A 20,060-nucleotide genomic window follows, 5' to 3' on the forward strand; every position below is an offset into this window, starting at 1 on the left:
TCCTCAATTAACGAACCTGGGTACACAGTTTATTCACGATTTTTTTGTAAACCGGATCAAAGGTGTTTTTTTTTATTTCGTCCACTTTATGGCTTTGATATAAAAATTAGGACTTACTACTAGAATTTTTCTGCACTAGTGAATTTTCCCATCCCACCTATTTATAGTTAGCGCGAAATAAACGGTGTATTCTAAAAGGCAATAAAATAAAACCAAACACTTCATGATCAATACGTAAATAACATTTTTATTTTTAGTCAAATTTATTATGTACACAATTACATTTTTTCATATTATATTTTAATATTTTGGACAAATTTTCTTATTTATCAACGAATATAGCGCAAGTTTAATTTCTATATCAATTTTTTCACACAGCTTTACGTTTAGTACGAAACTAGAGATTTCTTCAAAAACACCAATTATTATAATATTATTATTACATTGTAATGTTTATGTTTGGAAGCTCTGTTCTAACTAAGCTTACTTACCTAAGTTCAAACAAAGCATCTCACATTCAACGACCTCAAATTATGGTTTCTTCGAATGCACATACCAATACAAGTCCGCCGAAATCCCTAATTCAATAACTTTAACAAAGGCAATTCGGGATTCGAACCGGGACTCGTAACTGGGAACCCAAAACGCGACCGCCACAATAATCAACCACTAAGCCAAAGGGGTTGACAGTCCGGCATCGAAGTAAGCGTAGACAATAAATCAAATATAACTATTATATGTAAAATTTGTAAATTTGATGAGAATTATTAAATCGACGAAATCAGCCTGGGACATTAAAAATAAAATATTTGATCATGTATTCTATATCTTCTATCCATTAAAAGTAGTCCGCGGAGACTGTTCTAAAAAATATTTTCTACATTTATAAGAACAACAGACAATAAACAAACACTAAAATCTAACGTGTTGTTACCGCTTAGTTTTCATGTTTAAAACAAGTTTCGATATTGAGTCGTCTATTATCAAAGGTGGCAATCTGTGCATTTGGACAAAAAAATGTTATTGATATGTCAATACAGATTGATTTGAATATAATCGTCTCCTTCAAAGAATACGGTTCAAAACCTGCATTAAATAAAGGTTAATACTTAACCTGTTATTTATCTAAGATGTCGTTCAGAAAAGTTTTGTGACTGCCAATGGAATACAAAGTCAATAATTCGTTTTTCTGATTTACCAATAATTGTCTAAAAGTCACATTGCCGGCTTTGATAATAGTCGACTTATTTAGTCTTCCAGCGATAACGGTATTTGGAACCGGCAGTCCAAACACCGATCACCGTTCTGAAGAGTTCGACGTGCAATCTAGCCCACAGACACAGCCCACTGAGTTTCTCGTCGGATCTTCTCAGTGGATTGCCATTCCGATCCGGTAGTAGATTCAACAAAGCACTGCTCTTACTAGAGCTAGTGTTAGCAAATTCTCTCAGTTGCTTAGTGCGACTTTTTTAACGTTCTCGATAGTGTAAAAGTTAGCTCATATTTGTGTATGGAGTTGGATCGTTTGCGTACGTTTGCCGCTAGGGGCGCTGTTCCAACTGCATACAAAATTGGCTTAACTTTTACGCTATCGAGAACATCAAGAAACTCGCACTAACACACTGAGCCCGTGAGCTCACCTACCTGTCCGGACGTAGCTGGGTTAGCCTCCTAAGCTGCCAACGATTTGATAGGGACAAAACTCGATTATTGGAATATCGTGTTAAGAATGTAAAATAGTAGCGTGTGATGTGTAGATAGCTGCGGAACATTAAATATCATAGTTACCTTAAACGCTAATAGATAAAAGCACTTTATTCAAGAACCACGGGTGTTACACAACTTTGTGGTCGAAATTTATGCGTGATTGTTATTAAAATATTTATTTACTATATTTATATTTATTCTAAAGTAAATAATCTTATTTACATACCTTCGTAACATTTACATATTACAGATTATGCGTAATAACCGCGTATAATAAAGCAAGGCACTTCTAAAAAAAACGTTTCTAGAATCCAGTCGAAGCGTCCGACTTACTATGATTCATTCGTATTTTCTCGTCCGCAGTCTGCTGTTCTAACAGATAATGATGATGAGCAGGTCGTGGAACGTTCGAGAACTGTATTCGCTAGCACGGAGTATGCCGGATTATTCAAGGAGGATCAGCAAGTTAGATACGACACAGGGTCAATCAATTCCGTTAAAACTACACATGTTAGGAACAAACCTGAAAATGTGTCGGCGGGTCGCCACAGATACGCAGCGGGTACCGAACCCTGGGGACTGAGCGAAGATCGCGCACTCTTTACATTTTTAAGACGCTCAAATAAAAGCGGCTCTAAGTAAAAATAATAAAATGTTTATTTTATGTAATAATGTACAATACTTTTTGTTAAAGGCCCGGGGATCATGGCCTCCTAGATTTTTTCGGTCGCGCATGCGCGTTACGAAACCAAATGTTTCGCCACACATTCAAAGCAAAGATACTCGGTAGTCTAATTCGTATTTCATTTGATCATAAATAAATATGTCTACGCAACCATTTGTAGGGTAACAGTAATTAAAAATATACAATATGGCTTTACTATATGCACTTCAGGATGTAAATCTTTAACGGAAAATACTTTTATACTATATACCAATTTACGTGTGCGTGCGCTAAGTCTCAGTTGGCGAACTATGGAGAACATCTCTCAAGGCATTTACGGTAGGCAGCGGCTTGGCTCTGCCCTTGGCATTGCTGAAGTCCATGGGCGACGGTAACCACTCACCATGAGGTGGGCCGTATGCTCGTCTGCCTACTAGGAGTGGGTGATATAAATCGTATATAGATTCAATATCTATATATCGCAGCAATATCGTTGAATCCGATATCGCCCCGCACGAAATCTATATATCGATATCAGCCGATACACGATATTGCTCGATGTGATGCGCATCGCCATATCGGACCGATTCGTGAATCGAAATCTATATTTCGATATCAGCCGATACACGATATTGCTCGATGTGATGCGCATCGGCATATCGTACCGATTCGTTAATATCAGCAATATTCGTTTGGTTCGTATCGAATCGGCCAGAGTGAGTGAGCGCACGATAGTGATATCATGTGATGAATGAAACAGAAACAGGCATTATCCATACAATTGTAAACCTTATATTTAAGTCCATAAGTCTGTAGATTATTCTTAGCGTATCAGCAGGATATAATTTAGGAAAGAAGTTTCAACTTTCGACCCTAACTTGAATGCAGTATAGCCTATTTGCATCGTTGAATTTAATTTCACGCACTTTGACCTTGAACTAGAATTTTTGGACAAGTGTTTATAAATACTTAAAAGTTTTTTGTGTTTGATTTTTAAAGTACACATTTTTCTATTTTTAGTTGAATCCAAATAATTGAGTTTATTTCTTGTGTTTGTATTAAACTTTAGAAATCTACACTCTTTTGGTATATTTTGTAATTTTAAATTAAGACACAAAATACTAAAAACTGAAAATAATGTAGCCAGTCCTAAGCCTGGTAAAAGCATGAAGGAAAGTTTTTTTGATATTTTTATTTTCATGGTCTTTTTATTACTTTAAGATCATATTATAAATTGATATCAGAAAACCAACCGTATAACGTTGACTTAAATCTATATCTACTACGATATTATATCAGCGTAACGTTTCAAATCTCAAATATCATGAATCGAGAAAATCTACTAGCATCCATCAATATATAGATTCAGAAAATATATAGATTCAATATCCGATATTGATCCTCGATATATAGATACGATTCGATACGCGGCAAAACCGATATTACCCACTCCTACTGCCTACAAGGGCAATAAAAATAAAATAAAAAGGCTCTCAGTAAACAAGGATTCCACGTGACCACAACGGTTCTGCCAAGAGTAACCGACTATGATGACGACGATGTAACACTATCAGCATAGGCGTCCACTTTTCACAACGATCGGTACAGCGTCATCCGCATCCAGCGGCTTCCCGCGACCTTCAACAGGTTACGTCTTTCGGTATGTGGTTGCCAGTCACTTATATAAATGCCTGGTTGGAAGGGTGGGGCGGCAGTTATACTATACAATTTAGACTCCACGTTCACGTGCCTCACACGTGTCTACCGGAGTCCATAGACATCTACAACGTAAACGCCGCCACCCACCTTGAGACGGCTTACAACGGCTGCCCCGCCCTTCAAACCAAAACGCATTACTGCTTCACGGCAGAAATAGGCGGGGTGGTGGTACCTACCCGTGCGGACTCACAAGAGGTCCTACCACCAGTAATGAATAATCTTATATTATAAAGGAATAATCTTTGAAAATTGTTAACATCAATCAAAATATATTATTCTGTATTTGTTCATAGTATCATAACGCGATGCGTTACTATCACATTTGTACATATTTAATATTCAAGGATTACACTTATTTACATAAAAAATATTATTTATTTCCACTTTAACACTAATAAAATTGGAATAATATTACCGTTAAATACAAAATTTTCGTCTTTTCCTTACATTTAGATATTACACGTAATTGTAACAAAAACCCTAAATATAAAATATATAATATCATAATACATACTATATTTTATATTATTTCACAAATATGTACTTAGCTATTTGGGTCAGAGGTGCGCAAACCTTTTTTTAGTTTTAGGTGAATCCCCCACAGATCTCGGGAAAGTCCCTTTTTCCACAGTTCCTCAAACTTTGATATATTAAAGCTGTTTCGATCAGTATAAATTTTGTTACGGTCTTCACTAATAGAAAAAGCTAATAACAAGGACGGTTCGTATATATATACATTGTAACACATAGTTTGGACAAAATTATTATTATATTACATATTTCTTGCATTACTTTAATTTTCGTAGTTACTTTACTTTACTTTAGTTTTCGTAGTCGTCGCCATTAGGAAAATAATATTTGACGGTGCTAGGTCAAAACTAACAGTGACAAATACTTAAGAGAAGATGAAGTCCATGCGAGGGAAAAACCAGTATATTATATTGAATATATAATATTAATATTTATTATTAAATATTATGCGTATGTATTATCTGTATTTATTGCACAGATTAGATTTATTGCGATCTCTATGACTTTGACGTTTATAAATCGCAAACGTCAAGTTTTTTTTCTTTTAATCTTCACTATTAAAGGTACACATAAACTCAACAACCAAAACGATTAAAATCTTCCGACAAAATATCAGCTTAATGTTTAACTGGCCCTTCTAGGTTTATTTATTATTAGGGCGCATCGTATTGTAGCTAAGTTTGGTGAATATGTACTAATTGTTGTACGATAAATAAGGAGTGTAATCAAAGTATTACTGAAGACAGACAGCTTTCTCTCCTGACACATGAATACTGTAGTGGTCACGCAGCGGTCGAAATTTGACCATAATTATTAATTTAAATTATAAGTTTGAACATTATTATAGTTCTATTGTCAAAGACTATACTTCTATAACCACAGATTTCGACAAACAATATTAATCTATTCTCAACTTGACCACAGACTTTAAGCAATAACAAAAGTTTGACAATAAACAAAGAGTAAATAGATATGTGTTGTGTCAAATACATGTTGTACATTATATTGATTTAATATGTTTATAATGCATAATTTAAAAAAAATGATTCGCATTCTGCACTCCCTCTCTGTATTCTCTATAAGTGTGGGAAATTTCATACTCCTAAGTCCGCGCCATTTTCGTAACCCCTTTTTACGGAAGTACAAGGTTTTTGCTTCAAGTGTTAACATATAGAGTACCTATGCTTTCTATGGTACCCGCTATGTAAGACAATTACAAACAGCTGACACATCCACAATGATCTCTTAACAGATGATCATTGTTATCAATTCTCACGTTAGGGCATCAGATTCTGGTTCCTCCCTATAAGCTCAGTGTAAATAGCTATTATTGTAGCAAATTCGTCTATCGTAAGCCCGCAATGTATCGCTAAGATCGTTTTCTCGAAGCTGCAGATTCTATGTGACAGTTCTATTTAAGCGTATATCGCAACAATATTAAACATTCGTCGATTGACAATAATCGTTATAACTTTTTTGTATTTTTTTTTTAATAATTTAATGTAGACATGATGTTTTGAAGAACGATTCGAAGTTCAAATATGCGATTCTGATTATCGATTAATATACAAAGTTTTCACGACAATTGCCGTCTAGAGCAATGACGTCAGCATTTACAAGTTTCAGCATAAACCTATACTAATGTTTAGTTATCGATGACGAGCCACCGATGCGTCGTGTTTTCGATCTGCTGGTGCAGGATCGGAGTCCGGACCCTCAGTTTGACCTCGAGCGAGCCACCGGCAGGGCGGCGCCCGTCCATCAGCTACAAATATCATCAAGAGATCGTTTGAGAAAAATCAATTATCACGATCACCGGAATAATTTTTATTTTTATTTTTTTATTGCTTAGATGGATGGACGAGCTCACAGCCCACCTGGTGTTAAGTGGTTACTGGAGCCCATAGACATCTACAACGTAAATGCGCCACCGCCGATACTTGACACTTCAGAACTTATAACTCAAGGTGGGTGGCGCATTTACGTTGTAGATGTCTATGTACTCTAACAACCACTTAACATCAGGTCGGCTGTGAGCTCGTCGACCCGTCTAAGTAATAAAAAAATTAAAAAAAAATTGTTTCGGCCACCGAGTTCCATATACCGCACGCGCCCCCCGGACGGGGGAACCTCACGGGAGGTCTGACCCCTACGTGACTCACCGGGAAGGCCTCGTGCAGGGTGACGTGCGTCTCCAGCGGCGCGAGGCGGACGACCACGGTCCCGAGCAGCGCGTCCCGCGAGAACCAGCCGCTGCAACAACCGCACGAGTCCGACAGGCTGCCGCGCGCCGACACCCGCCGGTACAACACACGCTTACGACAAACACTCGACCGCACGAGCCAAATCAACCAAACCAAAACAACAATAAACCACAAATTGAAATTTCTTGGCTACCTTCCGGGCAACATCGTCCCGAGTTCTTTATTAAGGGACATTTGTGAACAATTACAAACGCTTGCTTAGGGGCGACTATTTGTCTAAAAACGCTGTTGTTCCGGGTTCTAGGTATGTCTTTCACGACGGACGTGCCGTGGTTAATTCAAAAACAGAAAAAAAAAACTCCCAAGCAATTAAAAAAAAACCAAAAGCAATGATGATTAACTACAATAGTGAAGGGGAAGACATAATATTTATTGCACATTAGCTTTTTTGGGAAATTTCTATAGGTTATATTATGATACTGTCCAATGATTTTAGCCCATTTAATTGTTAAAAAATCTTCTAAAAAACTACAAAACATAAAATACTGATATTGAGCATGAATCCATTATTGAATTGCAAACAAGCTTTTGTTTAGTTAGTGCTGTTATGGAACAAAACCAATCTTCAAAACGAGTGATTTAAATAGAAAAAGTTTAGAAGAGATATGTATGTGGTCGGTCATCAGTGATTTCGTAGAGAAAATTGTTTTGAGATTTCAATAAATTATATATCTTTATGAACCTCTATACAATTGTTCTAAAGAAAGTTCTTAAAAGAACTAATAATTACAATCAAGAATTGATTTAGAAATGTTTTTTTTTTCAAAAAGCGCTTTAGTGAATAAAGAAATGCTACTACAGTGTGTTGTACTAATAAAGACCAACAAGTGAATGAACGAAAACATAGTCTGTGCGAATGAATAATGAATGACTGAGACGCGATGGTTTAACTACTCAATAACTAGGGATGTCTCGTAGGTGCACTCTAGTGTGGTATATTTTTATATTACCTTTGCAGTAAGAAGCGCATACGGCCTACCTGATGGTAAGCGGTTACCGTCACTCCGGGACGTCAGTCAGTCAAGCTTCTGCGTACCGTTGAGTACTCTCCACAAGCCTCGTTTAAAGAAGGACATGTCATAGCGCTCGGGAAACACCGTGGAGGAGAGCTCATTGTAAAGCCGGATGGTACGTGGCAGAAAAGATCTTTTTTTTTTTTTTTTTCTCTTTATTTTTTTTTTTTTATAAAGAGGGTTTTCTCGATTTCGAGAAGAAAAGATCTTTAGTGAGTACTAGCAGGTGCGGACTGTGTGACGTCATATTGTGATTTGGTGCATAACAGCGTAGCGAAAGCGTGCACTAGATAATCTGGACGTTTGGTTCGGTTCGAATGTAAGTCGTCCACGGTTGTGTGGGGGGTTGGGGGAGGGGGGTTTCACTCACCCCCTGGAGTACACGTGCAGCTTGAGTGCGTGCCGCTTGAAGGCGCGCTGGCAGGTGCGGGCGGCGCGCTGGATGGGCAGCGAGAACACCGCGCCGTAGTCCGGGCTGTTCGTGTCCTTCACCACCGCCGTGCAGTCCGTCGCCGGCGCCTCCTATAGCACGCGCCACACACCAACTTGTTAACCGATTACATGTAATAATATTGTCATTTTACTGGTGGTAGGTTCACTTGAGAGTCGGCATGGATAAGTACTACCACCCTGCCTGTTTCTGCCGTGAAGCAGTAATGCGTTTCGGTTTGAAGGGTGGGGCAGCCGTTGTAACTATGGGGTGGCGCATTTACGTTGTAGATGTCTATGGACTCGGTAACCACTTAACAGCAGGCGGGCTGTGAGCTCCATATATATAAGCAATAAAGTTTCTTCATTGCCTCTTTAACGTTTCCCTACGGCATGTCCTATAAGTCCGCGGGTAGCAATAGCTTGCCCCTAGGCGGGTCGTGTGCATAATGACGTATGGCCGTACCGGGGGGTAGGGGAATTCGAATTTGACGTAAGTGTCGACGTCTTGCGGGTTGGCGACGTTGTACGCGATGCCGCGGACCACGGTCAGCTGCAGCTCGTTCTCGTTGAGGTCCGTGTTGCACTGCGCCACCGCGAACTGCCGGGACTCGTAGTGGAACTTCGGCGGACCGCGGCCCAGGCTGGAATACCAAAATACACCATCCAAATATACCATTGGGCTTTATAGTACTATGGGGTCTGCTGTGTGAGTCTTGGTTCAGGCAATGACTATGTTTAATTTCACACACACAGCAATTTATTACAAATACTTTTATAAACGATTAGAAGGGGAAGAGCGACAACCCCAAGCACAGGTAGATAGTTCAAAACGGTAAGAGAGAGTCCAGACACAGAAGAAGATATAAATTGTGTACATTAAACATTAAATATAAACTTAATCGATCGACAGGCATATGTGAGTAAATGTGAGGTGAGCTTCGCGGTCAGAGGTCTGCGGACGACTGGCGCGGGGAGCTGCGACGGCGCACCTCGCGCTGTACACACTAACGTTTGCAAACAACGCAATCATGTGTGTAAGTCACCACAGTACACACTGTCGGATCTGGTCATATTTTATTATTGATTTTATTATTGATAGCTGAGTCCCGCAATGCTACCCGCGGTTATTGTCGTACCGCGAGTGAAGCCTCGGGGCGAAGCTAGTCTAAAAAAAGTAGCCTAAGTTACTCCTTATATCATCAGCTACTTATCAGTGAAAATCCCGTCAAAATCGGTCCAGCCGTTCCAGAGATTAGCCGGAACAAAGAGAGAGACAGACAAAAATTGTATAAAATTATTTTGGTGTACGTACCGTATATACATTCATATGTACGTAGTAAAAAGAGGCTATTTCAATATTACAAACAGACACTCCAATTTTATTTATATGTATAAATATCGCAATACAAAATTACGTATGGTCGTTGACTTAATTGGTCATGGTCCTTTTAGCAAACATCTACAATATTACAAGTCAAGTGGCGGACTACCACCTTCCAACATCACGCCCGCCTCAAATGAGCTAACGATCCAAACTTTTCCTTACGCGTGACTTCGCGGCCGAAGCATGTAAGACAATTACCTTTTGGCGACCGCCACGACGTCCAGGTCCTGCGCGACCGTAACGGCGAGGTGCTCGAACCTGTTCGCCTCCGCGATGTGTCCGGTGGCGCTGCAGTGGTCCCGGTTCCGCTGGCACAGCTGCAGCTGCGAGCCTAGCTGCTGCTGCAGGCGCGCCCACACGTCGCCGTCCTCGCCGCGCACGGTGGCCACCTCGTCCGACGGGCCGCAGTCCTCACTCGACACTATGTCGAAACTGGGGGGCCAAAGTACGGACCTGTCACCGCTCATTCGATACTCGACCTTATTGCTTACGAGTTTAGATTTGAATTTCAATAACGCAATAGAAGATTTACGATCTAGCCATGGTTAAGAGTGACGTATGGAAACATATATACAGGGTGTATTATTTATTATATATTTTTTATTGCTTAGACATGTAAACAAGCTAACCACCAGGTGGGCTGGTGTTAAGTGGTTACCGGAGCCCATAGACATCTACAGAGATATAAGTTCTAAGATCTCAGTATAGTTACAACGGCTGCCCCACCCTTCAAACCGAAACGCATTACTGCTTCACGGTGAAATAGGCAGGGCGATGGTACCTACCCGTGCGAACTCACAAGAGGTCCTACCACCAGTAATTACGCAAATTATAATTTTGTGAGTTTTATTTTTATAACACTATTATTATAATCGGTTTTGATTCAATCTATGCTTGATCTGTAATTATGCCTAAAGACTTAGTATCATTGGAACGAATCTATGATATCCTTGAATATTGTGTACACTTAATATAAGATTATATTATGTACTCACGTGTGTTCTAAATTCTCTTTAGCTTTAGGCGGGAGGGGCAAAGACTTGAGGTCGACCGGCAGGCCGCCTCTCGCGGCGTCTATCACCGTATCGAACCCTTTGGCTGCACGTAAATACTCTTTTGCTTGTTCAATATTACCTGCAATAAAATTAAAATAAAAATTACGTTATTTCTCTATTTAGTTTACATTAAATACATTTAAAAATGAAATGTTGCATAGATATAATTTACTCGGACAAAAATATAACTCGGGTGCCAAGATGATTAGGAGTATCAGGAGCCACTGGACAAAAAAGATGAAAAAAAAGTTGGCTTCAATTATTCATAGATAAACTACCTTCTTTTTTAGCTTTCAATGCGGCCTCCTTGAACTGTTTCTGGCGCATCAACAGGTACGCGAGCTGCTTCTCGTAGCGGGCGGACGAGGGGCGCGGGGCAGCGGAGGGGGACGGCGCAGGGGAGGGGGACGGAGCCGCGGGGCGGGGTGCGGGCGGGGCGGGGCGCGGTGCTTCAGCCTGTTTACAACGTATAAATAATTTTTCAATTCATTTTTTTTTAGAAAAGAACTTTCCTCAAATAAAGTATTTACTGAATGTGAAGGGGTCATCCCAAAGATTAATCTTCAATACGACCCCAACGACATAACATTATTTTATAAATCAGCTGAGACATGAGGTCATCGCCTTTGTGTGGTCCTGGGGGTGCGGTCCCGTGTAGACACATTACGCAATTTATTGGCACACCCCGGTCACATTCCTAACGATGGAGCGTTTTAAGAGTCCACTCGGATAGTGACCAGGATAATGGACCTAATTAGAGAGAGTTATATATTTTTTTTATTGCATAGATGGATGGACGAGCTCACAGCCCACCTGGGGTTAAGTGATTAGCCCATAGACATCTACAACGAAATCCGTCACCCACCTTGAGATATAAATTCTAAAATCTCAGTATAGTTACTACGGCTACTCCACCCTTCAAACCGAAACGCATTACTGCTTCACGGCTTCACGGCAGAAACAGGTGAAATGATGGTACCTACCCGCGCGGACTCACAAGACCTCCTACCACCAGTAAAATTCAAGTCTCAAGACCGTTGACCGCTCAACACCTGTTATAACATTAAAATGGGAATTATTGTGGGTAGATTGTCCTTACTGGATCAGCGGGTAGGGGCGCGTACCCCGGCGGCGTGGGCAGCTCGTCCCCGGGCAGCGCCCTCCCGGCCGCGTGCAGCCGCACCGCCTCCTGGTACTGCTTCACAATGCGCCCCATGCGACGCGCCTTCGACGAGTTACCATCTTCCTTCGCTTTTGACTCTTGTTGCTAAAGCACACACACATCAATCGCTTTAAAACGCACGCTGTTGTAGCTGCGACAGTACCATAAAGCGTTACATGTGTGAAGTCAATAACTGCATCAAATCCCAAGTAAATCGGATAACCCTTATGCGAACGAGATTACATACAAATCCAAACACTGTTTATGTGAAAAAACAGCACGAACAAATAATATTATTTAATTAAGGAGTTTTTATTCGAGCTTATTTTTTTAAAGCACAAAACTCAATATATTTTTTTAAATTTATTTATGCGCAAAACAAATAACGATCACTACAGTACATATTAGCTAAATTGTACAAGTAGTACCTAGATCTAATCTGCACTCAGCAAATCCATATTAATGTACATAGATTTGGCTATTGAAAACACAATTGAAATTACAAATATTTATAGCTAGCCATTGTTAAATAGGATATCCTTCACACATCTGACAAATCCCCTTAGTCTAGGTTCAAAGATCACCGTGACATTTAGCCAAATCATATACTGCCTGACCATTCTTACCATAGGGTTATAGTATGACATAATATTTTTCATTGATATATTATATTTCAGGGGTGGGCTTCAGAAATTAGTGACCTAAGGGGTACATCTCGCCGTCTCTCTCGCACGCCCGACTGTGACGACACAGACGTTACGTTTTTCTATTCCTAAACTAACACCACCACAAGAAGCTTCACGATGGTACCCGGTCTTCTGAAATGTATTTTGTATGACATTTAATAAGTTCCACATCGCCTCCAACATCTGTAGTTACCTGAAAATAAGCTAGCCTCTGTCGTAAAGCTTCTTCCACCGTCGAGGCGGTGATCAGCTCCGTGGAGGCTGGAGTCGACGCTGGTGTTGGTTCTGGCGTCAAAATTCACGCAACCACGTTAACAATATTCATACAACAATACGCGTAATGAGACAATAGGATCCGGCGTGTGTGTACATAGAAAGGAGAAAGTCAAATGAAAAAAGAGTGTCATCAGTCCTTACTAGGCATCACTACATACATCGATATATTACCACTAGATTCCGCGTAAAGGCGTCAAAAATAACCAAACAAAACAGTGCTTAGATTCATATTAAGCATTGTTTTGCCGTCAGTGTCACGCCGACCGTCGAGTGGAACGATCCTAAAATGCGCTTTAAAAAGATGTAAAAAACACGCTTATAAAGAGAAAACAACATGAAATTTAGTATTTTTGGTAAGTTATATAATTTCTATTAACAGATAGTGATAAATATTTGAAATAAATCAGTTATTCTTACCAAATTAGTACTTCAAGAAATTAAATCCTATTATTTTGCTTCGCAGTTATTTCTTTCGCACACACAATAACGGTTACATGCAAGACAAGGATGAAATAGGGCTATTTCAGAACAAGTGTAGTGGAGTCACATAATTTATTATTTATTTTTTATTGCTTAGATGGGTGGACGAGCTCACAGCCCACCTGGAGTTAAGTGGTTATACTGGAGCCCATAGCCATCTACAGCGTATTTACGCTGCCATTTGCGCATTTGCGCCACCCACCTTGAGATATAACTTCTAAGGTCTCAAGTATAGTTACAACGGCTGCCCCACCCTTCAAACCGAAACGCATTACTGCTTCACGGCATAAATAGGTAGGGTGGTGGTACCTACTCGTGCGGACTCACAAGAGGTAGGAGTGGGTGATATAAATCGTATATAGATTCAATATCTATATATCGCAGCAATATCGTTGAATCCGATATCGCCCCGCACGAAATCTATATATCGATATCAGCCGATACACGATATTGCTCGATGTGATGCGCATCGGCATATCGTACCGATTCGTGAATCGAAATCTATATATCGATATCAGCCGATACACGATATTGCTCGATGTGATGCGCATCGGCATAACGTACCGATTCGTGAATATCAGCAATATTCGTTTGGTTCGTATCGAATCGGCCAGAGTGAGTGAGCGCACGATAGGGATATCATGTGATGAATGAAACAGAAACAGGCATTATCCATACAATTGTAAACCTTATATTTAAGTCCATATGTCTGTAGATTATTCTTAGCGTATCAGCAGGATACAATTTAGGAAAGAAGTTTCAACTTTCGACCGTAACTTGAATGCAGTATAGCCTATTTGCATCGTTGAATTTAATTTCACGCGCTTTGACCTTGAACTAGAATTTTTGGACAAGTGTTTATAAATACTTAAAAGTTTTTTGTGTTTGATTTTTAAAGTACACATTTTTCTATTTTTAGTTGAAACCAAATAATTGAGTTTATTTCTTGTGTTTGTATTCAACTTTTGAAATTTACACTCTTTTGGTATATTTTGTAATTTTAAATTTAGACACAAAATACTATAAACTGAAAATAATGTAGCCAGTCCTAAACCTGGTAAAAGCATGAAGGAAAGTTTTTTTGATATTTTTATTTTCATGTTCTTTTTATTACTTTAAAATCATATTATAAATTGATATCAGAAAACCAACCGTATAACGTTGACTTAAATCTATATCTACTACGATATTATATCAGCGTATCGTTTCAAATCTCAAATATCATGAATCGAGAAAATCTACTAGCATCCATCAATATATAGATTCAGAAAATATATAAATTCAATATCCGATATTGATACTCGATATATAGATACGATTCGATACGCGGCAAAACCGATATTACCCACTCTTAACAAGAGGTCCTACAACCAGTAATTACGCAAATTATTTTGCGGGTTTGATTGTTATTACACGATGTTATTCGTTCACCGTGGAAGTCAATTGTGAACATTTGTTAAGTACGTATTTCATTAGAAAAATTGGTACCCGCCTGGGATTCGAACACCCCGTGTATCGCTAGATCAGATACGAATGCAACAGACGTCTGTACAACGGACGGCGAAGTGAAATCTGTAAACTGGAATTTGTTTTTACATTTTTACAGATTTAATAACAGAGTAATAAAAGAAAAAAGAAACGACAATTATTTCAAACCTAATTGCTCCAGTGTGGTTTGTGCAGACCATTTTACCGAATCTGACATGTATTTAATAAATAAAACAATTTGATGGGGATTATGTTGTTGTGATTTAAAAAGCTCTTATCCATTTCCCCCACCGATGTGCAAGGTACAATATAGCTAACTCAGGAATAATTATCTATAATTATACAATATTTGTTGTTAATCATAGGGAATTAAATTGAAAAAATTGAATGTATATGAATTAAAAAAACATAATAAAAAATAAATTACTCAAAATATTCTTACAAAAAAAGTATAAAGTGCGACTCCGTAATACTCTGTTCGGAGCAGTAAAGTCTTAATATCGTAAGTTTAAAAGGGCGTAAGTAAAATGCTATGCGTGTAAATTTTTGCTTTATTGTTAAGGAGATAAGGTTAAATTTGGAATAAAAGTTATTGTAAAAAACTATCTTTTCTGTCATTCATGGCGTAAGGTCGTAAGTGAATGTTAAAATAATCTAAACTGCACTTTATTGCTAGGGGAAAAGGCATAGTTTAGGTTACAATTATTATATTATACATCGTTTTTCTCTACTTGATGGTGTAGTCAGATCGGTTAGTCGATGCCATATTTGTGTTTGGTTTTTGTATGGGATGCGTTATCTAGTGGTAATATATCGATGACTACATAGTATAAAACAAAGTCGCTTTCTCTGTCCCTATATCCCTATGTATGCTTAAATCTTTAAAATTACGCAACGGATTTTGATGCGTTTTTTTTTCAATAGATAGAGTGATTGAAGAGGAAGGTTTATATGTATAATAACATCCATTAAATAGTGGAGAAATCAATAATAAATTACAGTTTCCGAAGCGAAGCGAGGGCGGGTCGCTAGTACAATATAAATCTTTTTTTTTTTAAGTCCAACTCTGTCTTAATTAAAACTACTTTTACGGTTTAATCTCTCGTTTAAAATACAAACAAAAAAATGCGAGTTTAGACCGTAAACGTACGTTTGATTGTGTCAACGACTCGCGTAAGCCTGAGAAAATTCGATTCTGTCATACATTAGCTTTTCACCAGTTTAGACAGGTGTTGAACTCATCAAAAGATATACCAGAATTTATGTTGTTTTTTTTATTGCTTAGATGTGTGGACGAGCTCACAGCCCACCTGGAGTTAAGTGGTTACTGGAGCCCATAGACATCTACAACGTAAATGCGCCACACGGCTTGAAAATAATATGTTTCTTGTACCACACGTAGCATGTAGGGGAGGGAGTGCTCTGAGTGGTACCAATATCTCGTTTTGTCCGTCATACCGCCCGCCACCGGAGTAGAGTTCATCCATACTACCTGGAGCCACTGCGTTTATCCACAGTGCGTTTCCAGAGATATTTTCTGCCACGTACCATCTGACTTTGGAATGAGCTCCCCTCCACGATGTTTCCCGAGCGCTATGACATGCCCTTCTTCAAACGAGGCTTGTGGAGAGTATTAAACGGTAGGCAGAGACTTGGGTCTGCCCCTGGTATTGCTGAAGTCCACGGGCGACTGTAACCACTCACCATCAGGTGGGCCGTATGTTCTAAGGAATTATTACAAATGATATACTTTGTGTTTAAAGAGTTTTTTTTGCCACCTACATGCCGATCCCAAGATGAACTCGCGTCCACTGTGTTCCCGAAGCAAAAGAGCGTGTCCATTTTCAAAGAAACATCTTGTATTTTATGGAAAAAAAGTAACAAATAGATGCAACACGCCTACCTCCGGAATTTTGCATTTGTTCATCGGCCTTTGGGCTCTTGAGGGTCGCGGCGACCGACTCCAAAGTAGGTAAATCGGCTAAATCGAAGTCCATCCCCTCGGTGGTCGTTTTGAAAGCAGTCACCAGAACATCGAACTGCTTCACTGTCTTCAAAAACTCGAGTGCTAATGCTTTATCCCCCGATTTTTTACAGTGCAACGCCGCCGCTTTAAACTCTGCTTGACGTTCTGTTTCACAAGCGTAATAATAGAATAATTAGTTAAGTGCACACTTGAGTTATTTTCTATACGGAGCAGCGCGTACATAATGCTGCATACACATGCATTTTTCTGTACATCCATAAATTCGAATTCGGCTCGAAGGACCAAAAAATGATATACGGTGACTTGAGAAATTATTTATTGATAAGCTTAAAGTAACTGACAGATGATATATGATATAAAAACGACCATAATCATATGCGAGTACGTAACGCCTTGCTCATGACGGTACATGAACTGATTGGAAGTGAGTGACTCCAACACAAAGTGCATCCATATGCAACATAATGTGCGCGCTTGCCCACGCTTGGCCGCTTACAGAGTCTGTTACCGAACTTGCTATTAGAGTTGAAATAATCTCTAACAAATACACACACACATGCAGTTAAACCTTAATAGTATCATGATCCTTACTCAATATTGCCTGCAGCTTCTGCTGTCTCTCAGGAGTGAGGGTATCGTCTGCTTGGTGTAAGCTTTCAGCTCGCGGTGGAGGCAGTGGTGGCTCCTCTGGTTCCGGTAGACTGGGCGGTGGTTCTTGCGGTTCTGGTAAACTGGGAGGATCCTCGTGTCCAAGATCTATCAGTAGTGGCTCTGGGTCTGTTGGTGGTTGTACTGGACCAGAGAGTGGTGCTGATGGTGTGGAATCAGCAGGTTTTCCAAGACTTACGGCTGGTGGAATGTCTTCTTCGCTGATGGGTTTACCAGCTTTAGCTTGCTTTAGTAGATCATTTAGAGTCTTTATACCTCGGTTGAATCTGTTATGTAAAATATAAGAGAATATTTTTAGATGCACTATCTTCAGCCACATAACTGTAAAGACTTCAGAAATAGTTATCTAAGTGACAACAAGTTTTAATGTCTGCAGTATGCAAAGATGGTGGAAAACTGGACAAAAAGTTTGAGAGCCTGTGGTTTACAAGGCTGTTAGACAACTGGACAGATAATTTCAGAGCCACTATGGTATGCAATATGCCATAAATTCGTATCTAGCCTAATTACTAACAAACTATAAAAACAATTAACTATTAATTATCAGTACACTGTACTACTAGAAACTAGTAGTTTTTTTTTAACTCCACAGCTTAATTATTTTTTATCATACTTTATTTCTAATTAGTTGAATATGTTGTAATTTGTTGAATCATCACAAATACTACCTTCTAGCCCTACTGCTTTCACCCTTTTCCTTTGCATGTTTTTCTGCAGCCATATAATTATTAATTCTGTCCTGTAAAACCCCCACAATGCCAGTATCAGCTCCAGGAGGAGGAGGCGCAGGACGGGAAGAACGAGGCGGAGGTGCTGGAGGAGCTTCATCATCGAGGCCTAAGTTTTTTAATTCATTCAATAAGTCTGGATCATCTTCGTCGCCTTAAAAGAATATATATATATATTTAGATTAAAAATAAATAGTTCAAATTGCTATTCAAAATTATTAATTGTCTGAGTTTGGTTATACTGAATTGGGTAATCTACTTAAAGCAACATAATTGTATCATGTACATAATATTCTGACTGATAACTGATATTTTAGTTTATTAAAGTCATACCTTCATCAACATCCTCATCTGAAGGTATATCCTTTAAACTTTCAGCTATCATGGCATCGAGATTGGCTGATGGTGGAGCCTTTTTTGGTCTCTGTCTGCTTGTGCCACCACTAATGGCAGCCAATTCTGCTTCCAAATCAATATCATCATCAGATAGATTTAGTGGTTCATCATCTGCATCGTCCAAATCAGGAATATCTAACAGACCAAACTGCAATGGATACATTTGTAATTGAAATAAATATCATCAACATAAAAATTTGAAAATAATCAGGTTAAATCTGTAGCAAAACATGAAAATATCAGAAAACACTTTGATTATGAAAATGACAGTTGATCCACTTTGTGAGCATTGTGATAAAATATATGCCCTGCCTGCCTTTGTAATAAGAACTCTTGAATGGATCAAAGCTTGCTTGCTCTGTGCAAGAAACAGGCAGAAGATAAAGGTAGGCCTGACAAGAGTGGGAGTGGAAGTGGGCTCTACTCTCACCGATGTTGGCAGTAGTAGCCATCCAATGAAACTCACCACAATTTTATAATTTAAGACAAAAAAATCTCTGAAAATATATTGTAACTATAATTAGAGTTAGTCTGTTATGCGGCTTCCAATCAAAGACATGGTCTCAAAGAAAATTAAAAGCTATATCAAGTAAAATCGACATCTGAATTCTCAGAAATATGACAATAACATTGTTTCATTTCTCTCGTCAGAAATATGACAATAACATTGTTTCATTTCTCTCGCCATTATTTGTGACAAATTTTCTCATATGAAATTCAACTGATTATGTTCTAACAAGGATGTCGCGAATATCATTATTATCCTTAATAACTTAATAACAAGTGACTCGTCGCTATTAATATCTTGATAGCGGAATAAATCCGGTAGAAGGGGCCCGAGGACAAACAAATAACGTAATGTAAAACTTTAATGACTCACCTGCGACAGATTCCCCTTTTTTGCCGGTTTCTGATTTCTAAACATTTTAAATGTCACAAGAAAATGTTAAAATTAATGATAGAAAAGTATAATTAGAATTACTACTAATAAAATTAGGAAGAATGATCTTGGCCAGCGTTTTTATTTTTACTGAAAGTTGTTTTCCTTTTCGTATGTTCCTCGATTTGACATATTGAAATTGACAACTAAAGTGAAGTGGCATTGACTTTTGACATTGCATTACCATTTACAGATTACAAAATGAACTACAATTTAATCCAAAGTAGACTAGCTAAAAAGTCTTCAATAGAACTTCACTAAATGTCATTTGGACACCATTTGGACGTTCAACACTGGAAAGGAAGTGCGCACTTTTTGGCAAATTAATGAAAATTGAAACAAATTATGGTTAAATAAACTTCCAGAATGATACTAATTGCAGTGTAATCAACATCTACAGTTGTTTATTAGATATGTAATAAAAGGCATTCAAAGAAGCAGCCAAAAAGTAAATTAAAAATTGATTTTAATTCTAATGG

The 20,060-nt window shown here is 38.7% G+C and overlaps 1 protein-coding gene across 2 annotated transcripts; it reads right to left on the reverse strand.

Moving 5' to 3' along the window:
• Positions 1-220: 220 nt before the first annotated feature.
• On the reverse strand, positions 221-19,995 carry LOC101737117 (coiled-coil and C2 domain-containing protein 1-like). Of its 2 annotated transcripts, none has more exons than XM_012693014.4 (14): positions 19,522-19,995; positions 18,579-18,789; positions 18,186-18,399; positions 17,440-17,783; positions 16,765-16,992; positions 12,811-12,902; positions 11,869-12,036; positions 11,048-11,225; positions 10,710-10,848; positions 9,913-10,146; positions 8,794-8,971; positions 8,269-8,420; positions 6,784-6,901; positions 221-6,386 (listed from the first exon to the last, which is right to left on the reverse strand). In XM_012693014.4, the coding sequence occupies exons 1-14, from the start codon at positions 19,564-19,566 to the stop codon at positions 6,267-6,269; spliced, it is 2,421 nt and encodes an 806-aa protein (XP_012548468.2). In that variant the 5' UTR covers positions 19,567-19,995; the 3' UTR covers positions 221-6,266. The 2 variants fall into 2 exon arrangements, with proteins under 2 accessions (XP_012548468.2, XP_004929341.2); XM_004929284.5 differs by having other exon boundaries at positions 4,353-6,386; positions 6,784-6,874.
• Positions 19,996-20,060: the final 65 nt, after the last annotated feature.

Source organism: Bombyx mori, chromosome 4, assembly GCF_030269925.1.
Source record: "Bombyx mori chromosome 4, ASM3026992v2".
NCBI lineage: Eukaryota > Metazoa > Arthropoda > Insecta > Lepidoptera > Bombycidae > Bombyx > Bombyx mori.